The sequence below is a fragment of the Mus caroli genome, chromosome 17, assembly GCF_900094665.2.
Source record: "Mus caroli chromosome 17, CAROLI_EIJ_v1.1, whole genome shotgun sequence".
NCBI lineage: Eukaryota > Metazoa > Chordata > Mammalia > Rodentia > Muridae > Mus > Mus caroli.
The window spans coordinates 43482312-43496183 of NC_034586.1; the positions used below are offsets into that span (position 1 = coordinate 43482312).

Consider the following 13872-nt stretch of genomic DNA (forward strand, 5'->3'; position numbering starts at 1 on the left):
GTGTGTGTGCATTAACAGTGCATGTATGGAAGTTGGAGGACAATTTACATCCTGAGTTGCTTCTTGTTTTCTCCCTTACTGAGGTGGAGGTCTCGTGTTTATGCTACTGTCCGTCTCTATCTATCTATCTATCTATCTATCTATCTATCTATCTATCTATCTATCTATCTACATTGATATCATAGATACGAACATATAGATACATAACGTCTCTGACCCATCTCAAGGTCCACTCAGTAACTTTTACCTTTCTGATTTTTACAAGGGAAGTCCAAGTGTGGGAGTTCATGCCAGAATCTCAGGCAGCTAAGGTAGGTGGGTGGTGAGTTCCAGGCCTTCCTGGACTACAAAATGAAATCCTATAAGAAAGGAAGGGCTGAGCATTTAATCGGTCCTGGAACTTGGTGATCTCACAGTGATGTCTCAAGGCCAGCCTTCAGCCAGGGTGCCAATCCAAGCTACCCTCGAGGTGCATCCTCCCCTTCTGTCAGATGTGGAGGATCCTTGTGTTTCCCTATAGATGTAAAACAAGCAACATGGCCACGCAGAGCTGGGCACAACATCTATCCATGTTCTCCTCACAGAATGGGATCCCCAGTCACACCCATGTCCCCTCCAGTCACAAGCATGTCCCCTTGCACAGTGTTGGAGGGCTAATCCTAACTCTCTATTCTGTCTGCTCCTGGAAGGAACCACTTCTAGTGTTGGTGAGGAAGGGCGGGAGAGAAAGATACGACAACATTGGAAAATCTAAGGAGAATTTAGTAGAGTCCATGGACAGAGAGCGATGTGGGCAAGGACAAGGGAGTTCCCAGGAGGCAACAGTAGCACCTGAGAGAGTGAGAAGGGAGCTGTGTCAGAACCCTTAAACCAGAGGGCTGTGTGGAGGGACTGCTACCGATGAGACCCTGAAGAGGGGAAACAGAATGAAATCTGTCAAACCCTTCTCTTCTCTCCTGCTACTCTCTCCCAGCCTGACCAGGCCCAGAAGCTAGAAGGCCAGGGAGCCTGCTGCACTGACTCTGTCAGGTCCAGGAAGTTGGATGAACATGCAGAGACAGCTGCAGGGGCTACAGGAGAGATCACTGGGGACCCTCAATAATGGCCTCCAGGCACTGGCTGTCCTTCCAGAAGACCAGAGAATTCAAAGCCCAATACCAACGTGATAGCAGAACCAAGGGTTCAGTTGCTCTCTTCTGGCCTTTAGCAGTACTGCATGCATGTGGTACACAGACATAGATGCACATAATAAAATTAAAACAAAGGGGGGGGACGGGCAGTAGTGGCACCCACCTTTAATCCCAGCACTTGGGAGGCAGAGGCAGGTGGATTTCTGAGTTCGAGGCCAGCCTGGTCTACAGAGTGAGTTCCAGGACAGCCAGAGAAACCCTGTCTTGAAAAACAAAACAAAACAAAACAAAACAAAAAAAAAAGAAAAGAAAACCCTAAGAGGTTCAGTATTACATGAGGAAAAGTGTGCCAGAGGGGCTGCAGACAGAGCTCTCAGTTGGTAAAGTGCTTGGCTAATACATATAAACTCCTGTGCTCCATTCCTGGCACCATACAAAACTGGACATGGACCCCTGTAATCCCAGCACTGCAGAGGTGGAGGGCCAGGACTTCAAAGCTGGGGTTGGGAATGGTCAGCAGTTAGTGCCTGCCGTGCAGGTGTGAGGGTTAGAATTTGAATGCCCACAAACCCAGACAAATGCCAGCTGGATGCGGCGGTCTGCCTACTTCTGCCCTTTGAAGGCAGGGACAAGAATCTGCAGTCAGACACGTGCGCGCGCGCGCACACACACACACACACACACACACACACACAGAGACTATATTGTGAGTTCAAGTTCAAGGCCAGCCTTGGCTACAGGAGACCTTGAAAACATGAGAACGGGGATAAAAATTCAATAGCCCTACCTACTGAGCCATCTTACCCACTTTTTGGGTTTCATGGGGTTGTTTCCAATGAAGGGTAAACATGCTGTGTGCTTTTAACATTATGCAAAGTATGCTTTACGTACTGATTTCTTGATCTGTGCCAGATCAAGCTGTTTATTATATACTTACATGTTTCAGTGTGTAACTCGGCTGGCTCTATGGCCCGAGCATATGGTGTTACAAGCATGAGCCACTGACTGCATCCTGTCAGGCTAGCTTTGATACAGAAATCTGAACAGCGTTGGGAGGTGTAGCGCAGCAGACATTGGGAGATGATGAATCCTTGGCTCAAACCAAAATTGACTACAAATCCCAAACAACACAAAACCCAAACCCAAACAACAACAACAACAACAAAAACCAGGGATTTGATCCTTAGTACCACAATTAACAACTGTGACGAGCGCTTGCTTGCTTGGAAAAGCGTACAGAATCAGGCTCTGGACTGTAGCGCGAGGTGCAAAAACTTCACTTTTGGCTCGTTCGCTGCACACTTCTATCCCCAACCCCACCCCGCCCGCAGTATATCTCATATTGTGGAATGAGAGCTGGAGGTTAACCGAGGCTGCAGCTTCTGCACAATTAGCCCGGGTTTTGGAAGGTCTACCCTGGGCTAAGTTCCTTGATACGGTGTCTGGCCTCCCCTCTACTTTTCACGAAGGTGGTTGCTCCCACTCCACCCGGAAGTGCTTGCAGCCCGATCCGGGAGAATGAGCTGGTGACAGGACATGGACCAGCGTGGCGGTGTCTCCAGCCCGAGCGGTACACTGGCGTCTGCCGAGCCAGCTCCTGCCTCGGTGACCCTGGCGGAGCTCCTGCACCTGGTCCAGAAGGGCCAGGAGGTCCCGGGCCTGGAGAAACGCCACATCACTGCGACCCACGGTGAACCCACCGCGTCTCTGCTCCCTCGGAGGCCCAAGCCCTGGGAAGATGCGGGCTCCGCCGCCTCATCCTGCACCATCGCCCTAGACAGGAGGACGCAGCCTCCGACCATCGAGGAGCGATCCCGGGGCAGTCCAGCCGCCCAACTCGACGGACGCCCAAGGGTTTCCTGATGCTCGAGGTGTTTCCGGAGGGCATGACTGGGACCTACACGAACTTGAGTCTGGACACTTGCCACCTGGGGTACTCAACGTTGCCTAGTAACTTTGTTTTTGGATGCTAAATTTCAACTTCATACTGTGTCCTAGTCCATTTGTGTAACGGAAATGTTTCCCTTGTCACCGTAGGAGGGCACAACCTCCTGGACCCGCTTGTTCTGATAAACTGATATCCAAAAGGCAGTTCTAACTTCGCAGTCGTGTGGGTTTGATGAAAAGGTTCCTTCCCAGAGTGATACATAGAAATCCTGGTTCTTGGGGTTGGGGGACTGGAGAGAGGGCTCCGTGGTAAGAGCACTGACTGCTCTTCCAGAGGATCAAGGTTCAATTTCCAGCAAACATGGTGACTCACATTTGTAATGGGATCTGACGCCCTCTTCTGGTGTCAAGTGTGCTTGGCTACATAAACTAAATCTTAAAAACCTTGACTCTTGGAACCAACTAAGGTAGTGGGGGCAGAGGCAGTTTGGTAGTTGGTACCCCCATAGGAGTTGGCTTTCTCCTCCCACCATGCACCTGACCCCCCAGTTAAGCTCTGGCTTGGCAGCGGGTGCCTTGCCCAGATACACCTCCAAGGCTGAAACGAGTAGTTGGGAATTAAACCCAGGGTTTCTGAGGGAGCATCAGGTGCTCTTTCCTCCCCGCAGGGCTTGTGAAACGGTGCTAGGTGCCAGATGCCCAGGGACTGGGTGAACAGCTCTTAACCACTGAGCCCACCTTGGGCCCCCTCGAGTGTTTTTGGAGTCTGGGTTGTTAATACATCGGTCTTTGACTTCATAGTGACACCAAGCTTGCCAGCAGTCCTTCCAAATAGGCTGGGTGGCTACTTCTCCATAGGACCCATATGGCAGTATACTAGCTGCCAGAATGTCTACCCATGGAGACAAGGTCCTAACAGACCTGGGTCATCTCCAGCAACATGAACCCCACTTGTTTCTTGAGTCTCTGTAACCCTGGCTGGCCTGGGACTTGGTGTTACTCAAGCAAGCCTCAGGCTCACAATAAGCCATCGCCTTTGGGGCTGGACACACAAGCCAAGTGCACCTGCTTTCGCAGAGGGCCTAGAATTGGTCCCAGCATCCACCTCTGAGCCTTCATTTGCCAGTAATTCTAGCTCCAGGGCAAGCGACACTTCCTGGCTACTTTGGGACCCACACTGATGGTATGCACTCACACGCAAAACTCTTAAAAACAATCTTTTACTTTATAGAAAAAAACTTGTTTTAAATTCCAAGCAAGCCAGAAATGGAAGCCTTAGCTCAGCTCCTCCAGGCCTCTCATGCAGTAGGCAAGCACTCCAATGCTACAGTGCTTCCCTACTTAGGAAGATGCAGGATTCTGCAGGATCCCAGAATGTTAAACAGCTAGGACTGTTTGTCCAAGGTTGCAATGCATTTTTGGTCACCTCATTTCCCAATGATCAGTTAACACTGATCCAAGTGAAATTTAGTGGGCATTTCCTNGGTACATGTGGTTTAGGAAACAACAATCTATCACTGCATTGGTTTTTGTTTTTGTTTTTCTGAGACAGGGTTTCTCTGTGTAGCCCTGGCTGTCCTGTAGACTGTAGACCAGGCTGGCCTACAACTCAGAAATCCACCTGCCTCTGCCTCCTGAGTGCTGGGATTAAAGGTGTGTGCCACCACTGTCCAGCTTTTTGTTTATCTTTAACATTTTCTCTATGTGTAGCCCTGGGTATCCTGGAAATCTGTAGAGCAGGCTTGCCTGTCCCTGAACTCAGGAAGTTTGCCTGCCTCTGCCTCCCAAGCGCTGCGACTAAAGGTTGAGACACCAGGCCCAGGCAAACACTAGTTTTTAATAGAAGACAAGTGATTAAACTTCAGTCCCCACAGAATGCAACTAGCTTAACAGACCAATGTGCATAAAAATGCAGGCTGTAGCCGGGCATGGCGGCGCACTCCTTTAATCCCAGCACCTAGGAGGAGGAGGCAGGACTGCTGTGGAGTGTAAGGCCAGCCAGGGCCTACAGGGTGACCCTGCCTGGAACAAAGCAAACACAAGGCCGCCTACCCTGACAAAAATAAAAAGTAAAACCGGGCCCCTCTTGGTCCATGTTNAAGTGCGCCGCTCGGTCTGGCCCACTGCTCTATGAGTCTTGGAGGGGGTGGGAGGGAGGTTTGTGCTTGTTGCCCACCCAAATTAAACACCAAGATAGAAGGCAGGATGAGCAGGGTAATTCTTTCCTCCACAGCTTGCGTGGATTTCAAGACAGGCAGCCAATGAGGGAAATCGTCCCCTTCCATGGACTGAGCTGTGTTAAGTGTCTCCAGTGCTCGCACCTTACTGTCAGTTTCTGAAGGCAGAAAATAATCTTCTCTGAAGATACTTGATAATTTTAAACGACAAAAACACTTCCGAGGGGTGCTTTTGGAAAACCTAAGGAAGGAAAACACAGCTGTGTCAACAAACCAATCTCAACTTGGGTCTGAGAGAACACCGACAGTGTTCCAGTCTCGATCCTTCAGCAGAACAGGTAACCAACCGGCCTGCACAGTCCTTCTGAAATCAGTTTCTGATGTGATTTCTCCTCCACTGCAGGCTAAGTCCATAGCAACACAGACATTTTCTAGCCCGTGACCTAACAGAGCTGTCTCAGGCATTGTCCCTTTCCAACAGGTCAACACACAGGCTTGTTCCTGTCTTCACACAGGAACAACTCTTATTCTTCAAGTGCTAACTAGCTCTCGAGCGCACAGAGGGACTTCTAGTTGACAAGCATGGCCCACCAAAAGTCAGACAAGGTGCCAACAAGATGGCTCAGTGAGTAAGACTGCTGGCCACAAAGACTACCCAATAAAGATTCTCAGAACCAATAAAGGAGGAGAGAAGTGTCCTCTGACCTACACCAGTGCTGGGTCTGGCATGGCCTCAGTGGGGGACAGAATGACATGGTCCTCGGCCCTGGTACAGGGCCAGCAGGTGTGAGCCTCCATGAGTGTTGACGGCTGCTATGGGCATAAGGCCTCTTTGTAGAATAATGTTTGTATAATGACTTACATTCCTCAGGAATGTTCTCCCAGTTAGCGTTAATGCTAATGAGTCAGCATGCGTCAGGGGTGAAGGCATGGCTGAGGTCTCAGCAAAAAGGGAAATGCTGGGACATTCATGACAGCCCTTAAGTTTGTGGAAAAGGACTCTCATCTGTAATGGGGTCTGATGCCCTCTTCTGGTGTGTGTCTGAAGACAGCGACAGTGTACTCAGGTAAATAAAAAAATTGCTGGGCTTGGTGGCGCATGCCTTTAATCCCAGCACTGGGAAGGCAGAGGCAGGTGGATTTCTGAGTTCGAGCCCAGCCTGGTCTACAAAGTGAGTTCCAGGACAGCCAGGGCTATACAGAGAAACTGTCTCAAAAAAACAAAACGGGTTCAAAAATACATAATTTCGGGCTGGTGAGATGGCTCAGTGGTTAAGAGCACTGACTGCTCTTCCAGAGGTCTTGAGTTCAAATCCCAGCAACCATATGGTGGCTCACAACTATCCATAATGAGATCTGCCACCCTCTTGTGGTGTGTCTGAAGACAGCTACAGTGTACTTACATACATGAGGGGCTTAACAAATCTAAAGGAACAAAAGCAGCTGCGCTGTGAGCCAGCTTGTTTGTCAGAAAGATATTAAGGAAGGAGATAAAGAGATTTAGGGAGTGGTGATCACTAAGTTTTGTTATTTTTGTTGCAGTTTATGCTTACAAAGGCAGACAGATTCCTGAGTCCAGAGTGACTTGGGACAGAGCAAGCTTAGACCCAGGTGTGATAGAAATGGTCATTTCAGGACCTGGTCCCACAAACTAGCTCCCTGTCTGTGATAACAGAGGCAGGCAGATCTCTGAATTCTTTTGCAAAGTTAAAAGAAAAGGTCCATTTGTCGTCTCCTAAGAATTAAGGAGCTGTGGTCAAGGGAGGCTGATTCATAGGAACCTGGAGTTAACTATCTGGATTGATTTGTAAAATAAAAAGCTGTGCCTATAATCTGCAAGAGAGGAGCTATCCAGTCTCAAGCAGAACAGAGAGGAGGCTGGCCAAGTGTCTGGAGCAGGGCACAGGCTGCCAGCTTGGACCCAGCATCTGACTTTGAGCTGTTTCCCCGCTCCCAGTCACCCCTCCAGTCACCCCTTCTCAGGCCCTCTCCGAGCCGAGGCTGGTCTCTGGCAACACAAGCGCTGTGCAGCAGGCAGCACACACTCACCTCACCTGCTCTAGTTGAGCTGCCGAATGAGCTGATTGATCCGATCTCCCCGGTAGCCCGGGGAGCCCATCTCTTTGCGGAAGCCCACTCTGTTCCTGGTAGCATGGCGGGCCACAGAGAGGAGGAAAGNGCACAGAAATGAAGAGACCTCCTGGAAATGCTTCCCAGGGAAGGCAATTTCATGGATGAGGTCTTCCAGGCAAATGACACCAAATCTCCCTGAAAAACAAGAGGGTGTAGATTTCTGTGTTCACCACCTAGCCAGTAAAAGGGGGAAAACTACCCAAAAGGCTGGGACTGTCAGGTCCAAGAATATACCCTGGATCGCAGCCACCAAGCCCAGGCCACAACACTCACCCAGGTGCTCCTCGATCACTGTGTTGTCCGTCAGAGGGACTGTCTTATTGTTAATCTTTGCTTGCCCACGTTTCAAGATGAGTTCCCGGACAGACTTCAGATTTGGAAATCTACATAAGGCATAACAGGGACACTAAGAACTGACGGAGAGGTACAGGACCCTCCCACACCCACCTCCCACAAGCAGGGAGTAGACTATTGGGAGCCCCAACTGAGAGGATGGCCGAAAAGCAGAGCAGCCAATGCCTGCAGAGCAGCTAATGCCTGCAACTCTATAGACACCAAGGCTGGAGGGCCCTGAGCTGTACAGAAGTCTGAGGTGAGCCAACTAAGTGGCCAACCGAAAATCCCAGCAAGGGCTTGAGTATATAATTAGAAATTTAGATATTTTGTTGAGACCAGGTCTTATTTTCATAGCCTATGCTGGCCTCAAACTTGCAGTAATCCTTCTGCCTCAGCCTTTGGTGTACAGGGATTGCTGGTCCAAAGCACCATGCTCAGTACTAAAATCTGGTTCTGTTTGAGAGTCTTGCAGCAGCACAGCTCAGGCCGGCCTGGGAGCCACAGCAACCTCCCTGCCATAGCTTCCCAGTGCTGGGACTTAGGTGTGAGCCACGACACCCAGCAAAGGTCATGACTACCATGGCTTCAAGCATTACATTAGTCTCCGTATTGTTCATTTTACCAAGTCATAACATCAACTGAATGAGCCAGCAGCTCTGGGACCACTGTCAGCATCACTACCCTCCCCTGGGACCTAAGGCTCTTTATTTCTGGTGACTGCCACAGCAAAATGCCCAACACACAGCATGAACATTGGAAAACAATACCCTGTGTATCTGTTTTACACACTCTGAGTTCGAGGGAATTCACATGGAAAATGGCACTCACCCCCAGGTCACATAAGGCTCCACCGTGCGCAGCATTCTTACACTCTGAGGGGTGACCTTGACAAAGACACCACTGAACAATTTCTTCAGGCCAAGTTTCATGATGGTGCTCTTTACCAATAAACTCACTCCTTCAATCCTGAAACAATAGTCAAGGTGTCTGACCCCAGTCTATGCTGTCTGTTTGCAAGCAATTCTGAAATGCTAGAGTGTTCACTGGGTACACAGAATTTACCTCAGAGCTCAGTGTTGTGGGAGGCAGAGTGGAAACAGACCATGTTCCACTGTATGGAGCAATCCCTGCATGCTATAGGACAGTTCCTGAATGATGGATTGGTGGGGTGAGTGTTGGGGACAGTGGGGATGGTAGGCCATATGGACAAGTATGTCTACCTAGGGAAGCCAGACTGCTTCAGTGGGTGGGTAGTGAAAGCACGGAACATATTCACAGCAGGTCTGAGTCTGTCGTCAAAGCCAGGGAAGTCCAACCCAGGAAGCCTGATGATAGCAGAGCTCACAAGTTTCAAACTCAGAGGTTTTCTACCAAGAGGCACACGGCTGAGGGCAATGAAGCCTGCTAAGTGTGGACAATGCTTCCTAGCACGGTGCCCTGTGTCTTGTCACAGGACATATGGCCACGAGCAATCCTAAACTTCACTCTGTGCTCCAGTGCTGGGTTTAAAGGCATGTATGTGGCACAGTGCCGGGCCTACTTCAGTGCTGGGTTTAAAGGCATGTATGTGGTACAGTGCCGGGCCTACTTTCATGTCTTTTGTCAAGTTGTGGTTACTACTTTAGAAAGGGTATCACTAGGGGACTAGATCTAGAGATGGACCTGTGCTTAAGAGCACTGACTGCTCTTCCAGAGGTCCTGAGTTCAATTCCCAACACCCACATGGTGGCTCACAACCATCTATAATGGGATCTAATACCCTCTTCTGCTGTGTCTGAAGACAGCTACAGTGTACTCATATACATAAAATAAATCTAAAAAAAAAAAAAGAGCCCCACCTTCACCCTGAGTGTCCTTATGTCACCCGGGGTCCTAATTCTGAATTCTAGCCAATCTTCTGTAGTAGGTTAGGCTTTGTCTCCCTACAGAGACATCTGAAGCTGAACCAGAAGTTTACCTATTCCAGGGACTCTGAAAACACACTGGTACTGTACCTTTCCATGCGTATGACGAAGGCCAAGGAATGTTTATCAGGCACCTCCAAAGCACGAGGCTTCACCTCCAGCCGCTGGACACGCACCTTGTCACGTTGCTGCCGCCAGGAATCATGCACGAAAGATTCTAGTCGTCTGAACCTGAATTGCTTCCCTTTTCTCTGTGGCAGAGAAGACACACATCACCATTTCTTCCCCTCCACAGTTGACCCAGGAACCATTAGTGAGAGAGCTCAGCTCTCAGTGTTCTGCAAAGGTGGGCAGACCATTACCTAAGGGACACACGAGGACGCCAGATGGAACTGAGAAAATGTAAGACATGAAGAAAAGTTGTGGTGAGCTCATATGCTGGTAACATTTAATACAGGTGTTTAGGAAATTCAACACTATATTAGGCATCATTAAACAAGAGGATTTTCTTCTCTTTGCGTTCAAAAATCCTGTACATACTGTGTGCAGAATCTACACATTGGTTTTTCGAGACAGGGTTTCTCTGTGTAGCCCTGGCTGACCTGGAACTCACTTTGTAGACCAGGCTGGCCTCGAACTCAGAAATCCGCCTGCCTTTGCCTCCTGAGTGCTGGGATTAAAGGCGTGCGCCACCATGCCCAAAAAATTCTTTTTTTTAATTAGATATTTTCTTTACATTTCAAATGCTATCCCGAAAGTTCCCTATACCCTCCCCCCACAGATATATATATATTATTATTATATATAAGTACACTGCAGCTGTCTTCAGACACACCTGAAGAGGGAGTCAGATCTCATGGGTGGCTGTGAGCTACCATGTGGTTGCTGGGATTTGAACTCAGGACCTTCAGAAGAGCTCTTAACTGATGAGCCATCTCTCCAGACCACACGTGACTCTAAATAAACTTTTAAAATTGTTGGATACTTTTGGTTTGAGACAGATTCTCTTTATATAGCCAAACTCTCCATTTTCCTGTCTCAACCTTCTAGAATGCTGAAATGATAAGTGTGCCACAGTTAGCAATTTAATCGCAGCATTCTAGAGGCCTAAGTAGGCTGATCTGTTAGTTTGAGGCCAGCCTGGTCATACAGTATTTCAGACCATATGTACAGACCCCATCTAAGAAACAAACAAACTCCAACAAAACATTTTTAAAATAATCTATTTTTTTCCCTGCCAAATTTGGTGTTTTACCACTAAATCTGAATTCAGGAAATGTCTTCACTTTTCCCTTAAAGGCTGGTCTAACATTCTGCTCACAGAAAGATGGGTGAGTAAATCTTTGCTAAATGGAGGACTATGAGAGAGAAACCAGTGAGGGATCTGATAACAAATCTAGTTCAACGGACACCCTTTAATAAAATCCTTCCACTACAAGTCCTAAAACCCCCCGCCCCTCAGAATTACCTCTCTCTTTGACAAAAGTGCCTGCTTTGCCTGAGTGGCTTTGAGGGCTTGATAAGCCTTCCTCTTTTTCAGGAGATTTTCTGGAACCAAAGGAATCTTTTTTCTTTCCCCTTCCTCCGCCATCTTTCCAGCGCTTCAGCTACTGCGCATGCGCAGCCTCACCGGACGGGGTAGAGAGGCCCGCCTCGACGTCTCCTGGATCATAGAGACGGGACTCTCGCTCCCTCTGGAGGACTCAGGCAGCCTGAGATTCCTTAGCGGCTGTGAGCGTCTGGGAAATGGTCTTGATAGCCAGGATTCCGGCAAAAAACCCCTCCAGTTTCCATCCCATCCCTTCTAAGTTCTCTAGAGTCTGACATCTCTAGATGTCTGGATCCAACCCTTTTCAGTTAGGCTGTAGGGTCTCGAACTCGGCCGCTTGTGAACAATTTAAAGTCATCTGCAGCTTCCGCTACGGCACGGGCTCTACAGAAGTTGGCCGCCTTGCTTAGGTGAGGTTTTTATTCCCGGAGACTTGAAGGACCGACGTGGCACTCACATTTGGTGGGCGGTTATTTGTGGAGGATTTGCGGAAATAAAAATGTGATTCCTATTCTGTGAGCCTTTGAATTCCTCACCTTTCTGCATCTCGGCTTCCTCATCCATACAATGAATATCTACGGGTTCCCAGTGGCCGCCAGGGGGCTCCTTAAGATTTACAAAGCCTTAACACAAGTTGGGTAAACAGTGGAGCCAAAAACTAGAAATGCTCCATTTCCATCTAAGAGCCTTCACTTGTTTAAGTTTTGCAGAATTTACTCCCATTGCCACATACTAGCACAGTGCTGTTTTATGCTCTAGCCTAGGACAACGCCACTATATAACAACACTAGAAAGGGTCGCCACCCACAGCCTTTATCCTACACCTTTGGCTTATGGGCAGGAGACTTTTCTTATTTTCTGTATCTCTTCTGCTCCTCACTACACCACTTCACTACAGTGGGACTCTGCAAGGAATTGTTGAGTACCCAAGGACTGGGATATGATGTTGGAACACACTAAAAAACTAGCCCACTCAGCACGCTAATGTCATTACCAGATGAATGTCAAAGGGGATTAAGGACACAACCTCTTCTGGCCTCCAGCACCAGGCACACCAGGTATTCTAAACTATTCCATGGGCTGCGCTAGAACCATGCTTGTTTTTAAGTTTCCTCAAAAATCTCTGTCCCATATTGGGCGAGCCACTTGTCTATGTGACAAAGAAAGGAGAGCAAAATAAAAAATAAAAACAATAGTCCTAGTGGGGACTATCGCTGCTCATCTCATAATTTTTTGCTTGTTTTTAAAGATTTATTTATTTTACTTATATGAAAACATTGTAGCTGTCTTCAGACACACCAGAAGAGGGCCTCAGATCTCTTTACAGATGGTTGTGAGCTACCATGTGGTTGGTGGGAATTGAACTCAGGACCTCTGGAAGAGCAGTCAGTGCTCTTAACTGCTGAGCCATCTCACCAGCCCTGATTTTCTTGGTTTTTGGAGACAAGGTTTCTCTGTGTAGCCTTCGCTGTCCTGGAACTCACTCTGCACACAGTCTGGCCTCAAACTCAAAGGTCCTCCAACCTCTGCCTCCTGAACACTGAGATTAAAGGTGTTAACCACCACTGCCTGGCTCACCTCTTATTCTTTTGATTTTAATTTAATGCTCTAAAATTTTTTGTTAAAGTATAAATGTCATCTTAAAAGTTGGAAGATTGGGCTGGTGAGATGGCTCAGTGGTTAAGAGCGGGGACTGCTCTTCCAAAGGTCCTGAGTTCAAATCCCAGCAACCACATGGTGGCTCACACCACATGGTGGCTCACAACTATCTGTAATGGGATCCAATGCCCTCTTCTAATGTGTCTGAAGACAGCTGCAGTATGCTCATATAAATTTAAAAAAAAATTAAAAATGAGTAAATTAAAGATCTGATCTTTAAAAAAAATTCGTAAGATTATTGTGTAACTTTCAGTATCTCAAGATTTATAAGCATATTGGATATGATTAAAAACTGTTAACTGTGGGCTGGAGAGATGGCTCAGTGGTTAAGAGCATTGACTGCTCTTCCGAAGGACCTGAGTTCAAATTCCAGCAACCACATGGTGGCTCACAACCATCCGTAATGAGATCTGATGCCCTCTTCTGGTGCATCTGAAGACAGCTACGGTGTACTTAGATATAATAATAAATAAATCTTTAAAAAACAAACAAACAAAAAAAACCCTGTAACTGTAAAACCCCAACTCAATGTGCTTCTTAGACCCCTAGAAACAAAGCCCAGCATGGAGTTCTTTGTTCTTTCGCCTTCAGCCTGAGAGATGAGCTGTAATTCACCATCCCCATTCTTATGATGTTTACTCAGCTTCCCCATTCTTTGTGGGCTTATCCTCCCCTCACTTTGCAGTTTATTCTTTAAAAACCCTCCTCTGCCTCTGTGTGGGTTATGAGCTCGGCTACAGCATGCTAATTCCCGAATAAACGTCATGCGATATTGCAACAAGAATGGTTTCTCTGGAGTTACTGGGGCATTGTTTCATCCTGGGACTTGTGCAATGGTCTCCCCAAAGCGGGGTCTTTCATAACAAAGGAGTTAAGACTTGTTGCAACCAGATTGAGAGTAAAAATTGATGCATAGGCCGGGCATGGTGGTGCACTTCTTTAATCCCAGCACTTGAAAGGCAGAGGCACATAGGCCGGGCATGGTGGTGCACTTCTTTAATCCCAGCACTTGAAAGGCAGAGGCAGGCGGATTTCTGAGTTCGAGGCCAGCCTGGTCTACAAAGTGAGTTCCAGGACAGCCAAGGGCTACACAGAGA

At 48.0% G+C, this 13872-nt stretch overlaps 2 protein-coding genes across 3 annotated transcripts; one reads left to right on the forward strand and one right to left on the reverse strand.

Annotated features, from left to right (window-relative positions):
• Positions 1-2633: 2633 nt before the first annotated feature.
• Positions 2634-3228, forward strand: C17H6orf226 (chromosome 17 C6orf226 homolog). Its single transcript, XM_021149866.1, is given in 1 exon segment — positions 2634-3228. A coding segment is annotated over 1 exon segment (345 nt). The 5' UTR covers positions 2634-2648; the 3' UTR covers positions 2994-3228.
• Positions 3229-4223: 995 nt separating this feature from the next.
• On the reverse strand, positions 4224-11187 carry Rpl7l1 (ribosomal protein L7 like 1). Of its 2 annotated transcripts, none has more exons than XM_021186580.2 (6): positions 11036-11187; positions 9658-9818; positions 8492-8629; positions 7601-7710; positions 7244-7462; positions 4224-5435 (listed from the first exon to the last, which is right to left on the reverse strand). In XM_021186580.2, exons 1-5 carry the CDS (start codon positions 11156-11158, stop codon positions 7254-7256), a joined length of 741 nt encoding a protein of 246 aa, XP_021042239.1. In that variant the 5' UTR covers positions 11159-11187; the 3' UTR covers positions 4224-5435; positions 7244-7253. The 2 variants fall into 2 exon arrangements, with proteins under 2 accessions (XP_021042239.1, XP_029327478.1); XM_029471618.1 differs by having other exon boundaries at positions 4836-5435; positions 7249-7462.
• Between the last annotated feature and the right edge of the window lie 2685 nt (positions 11188-13872).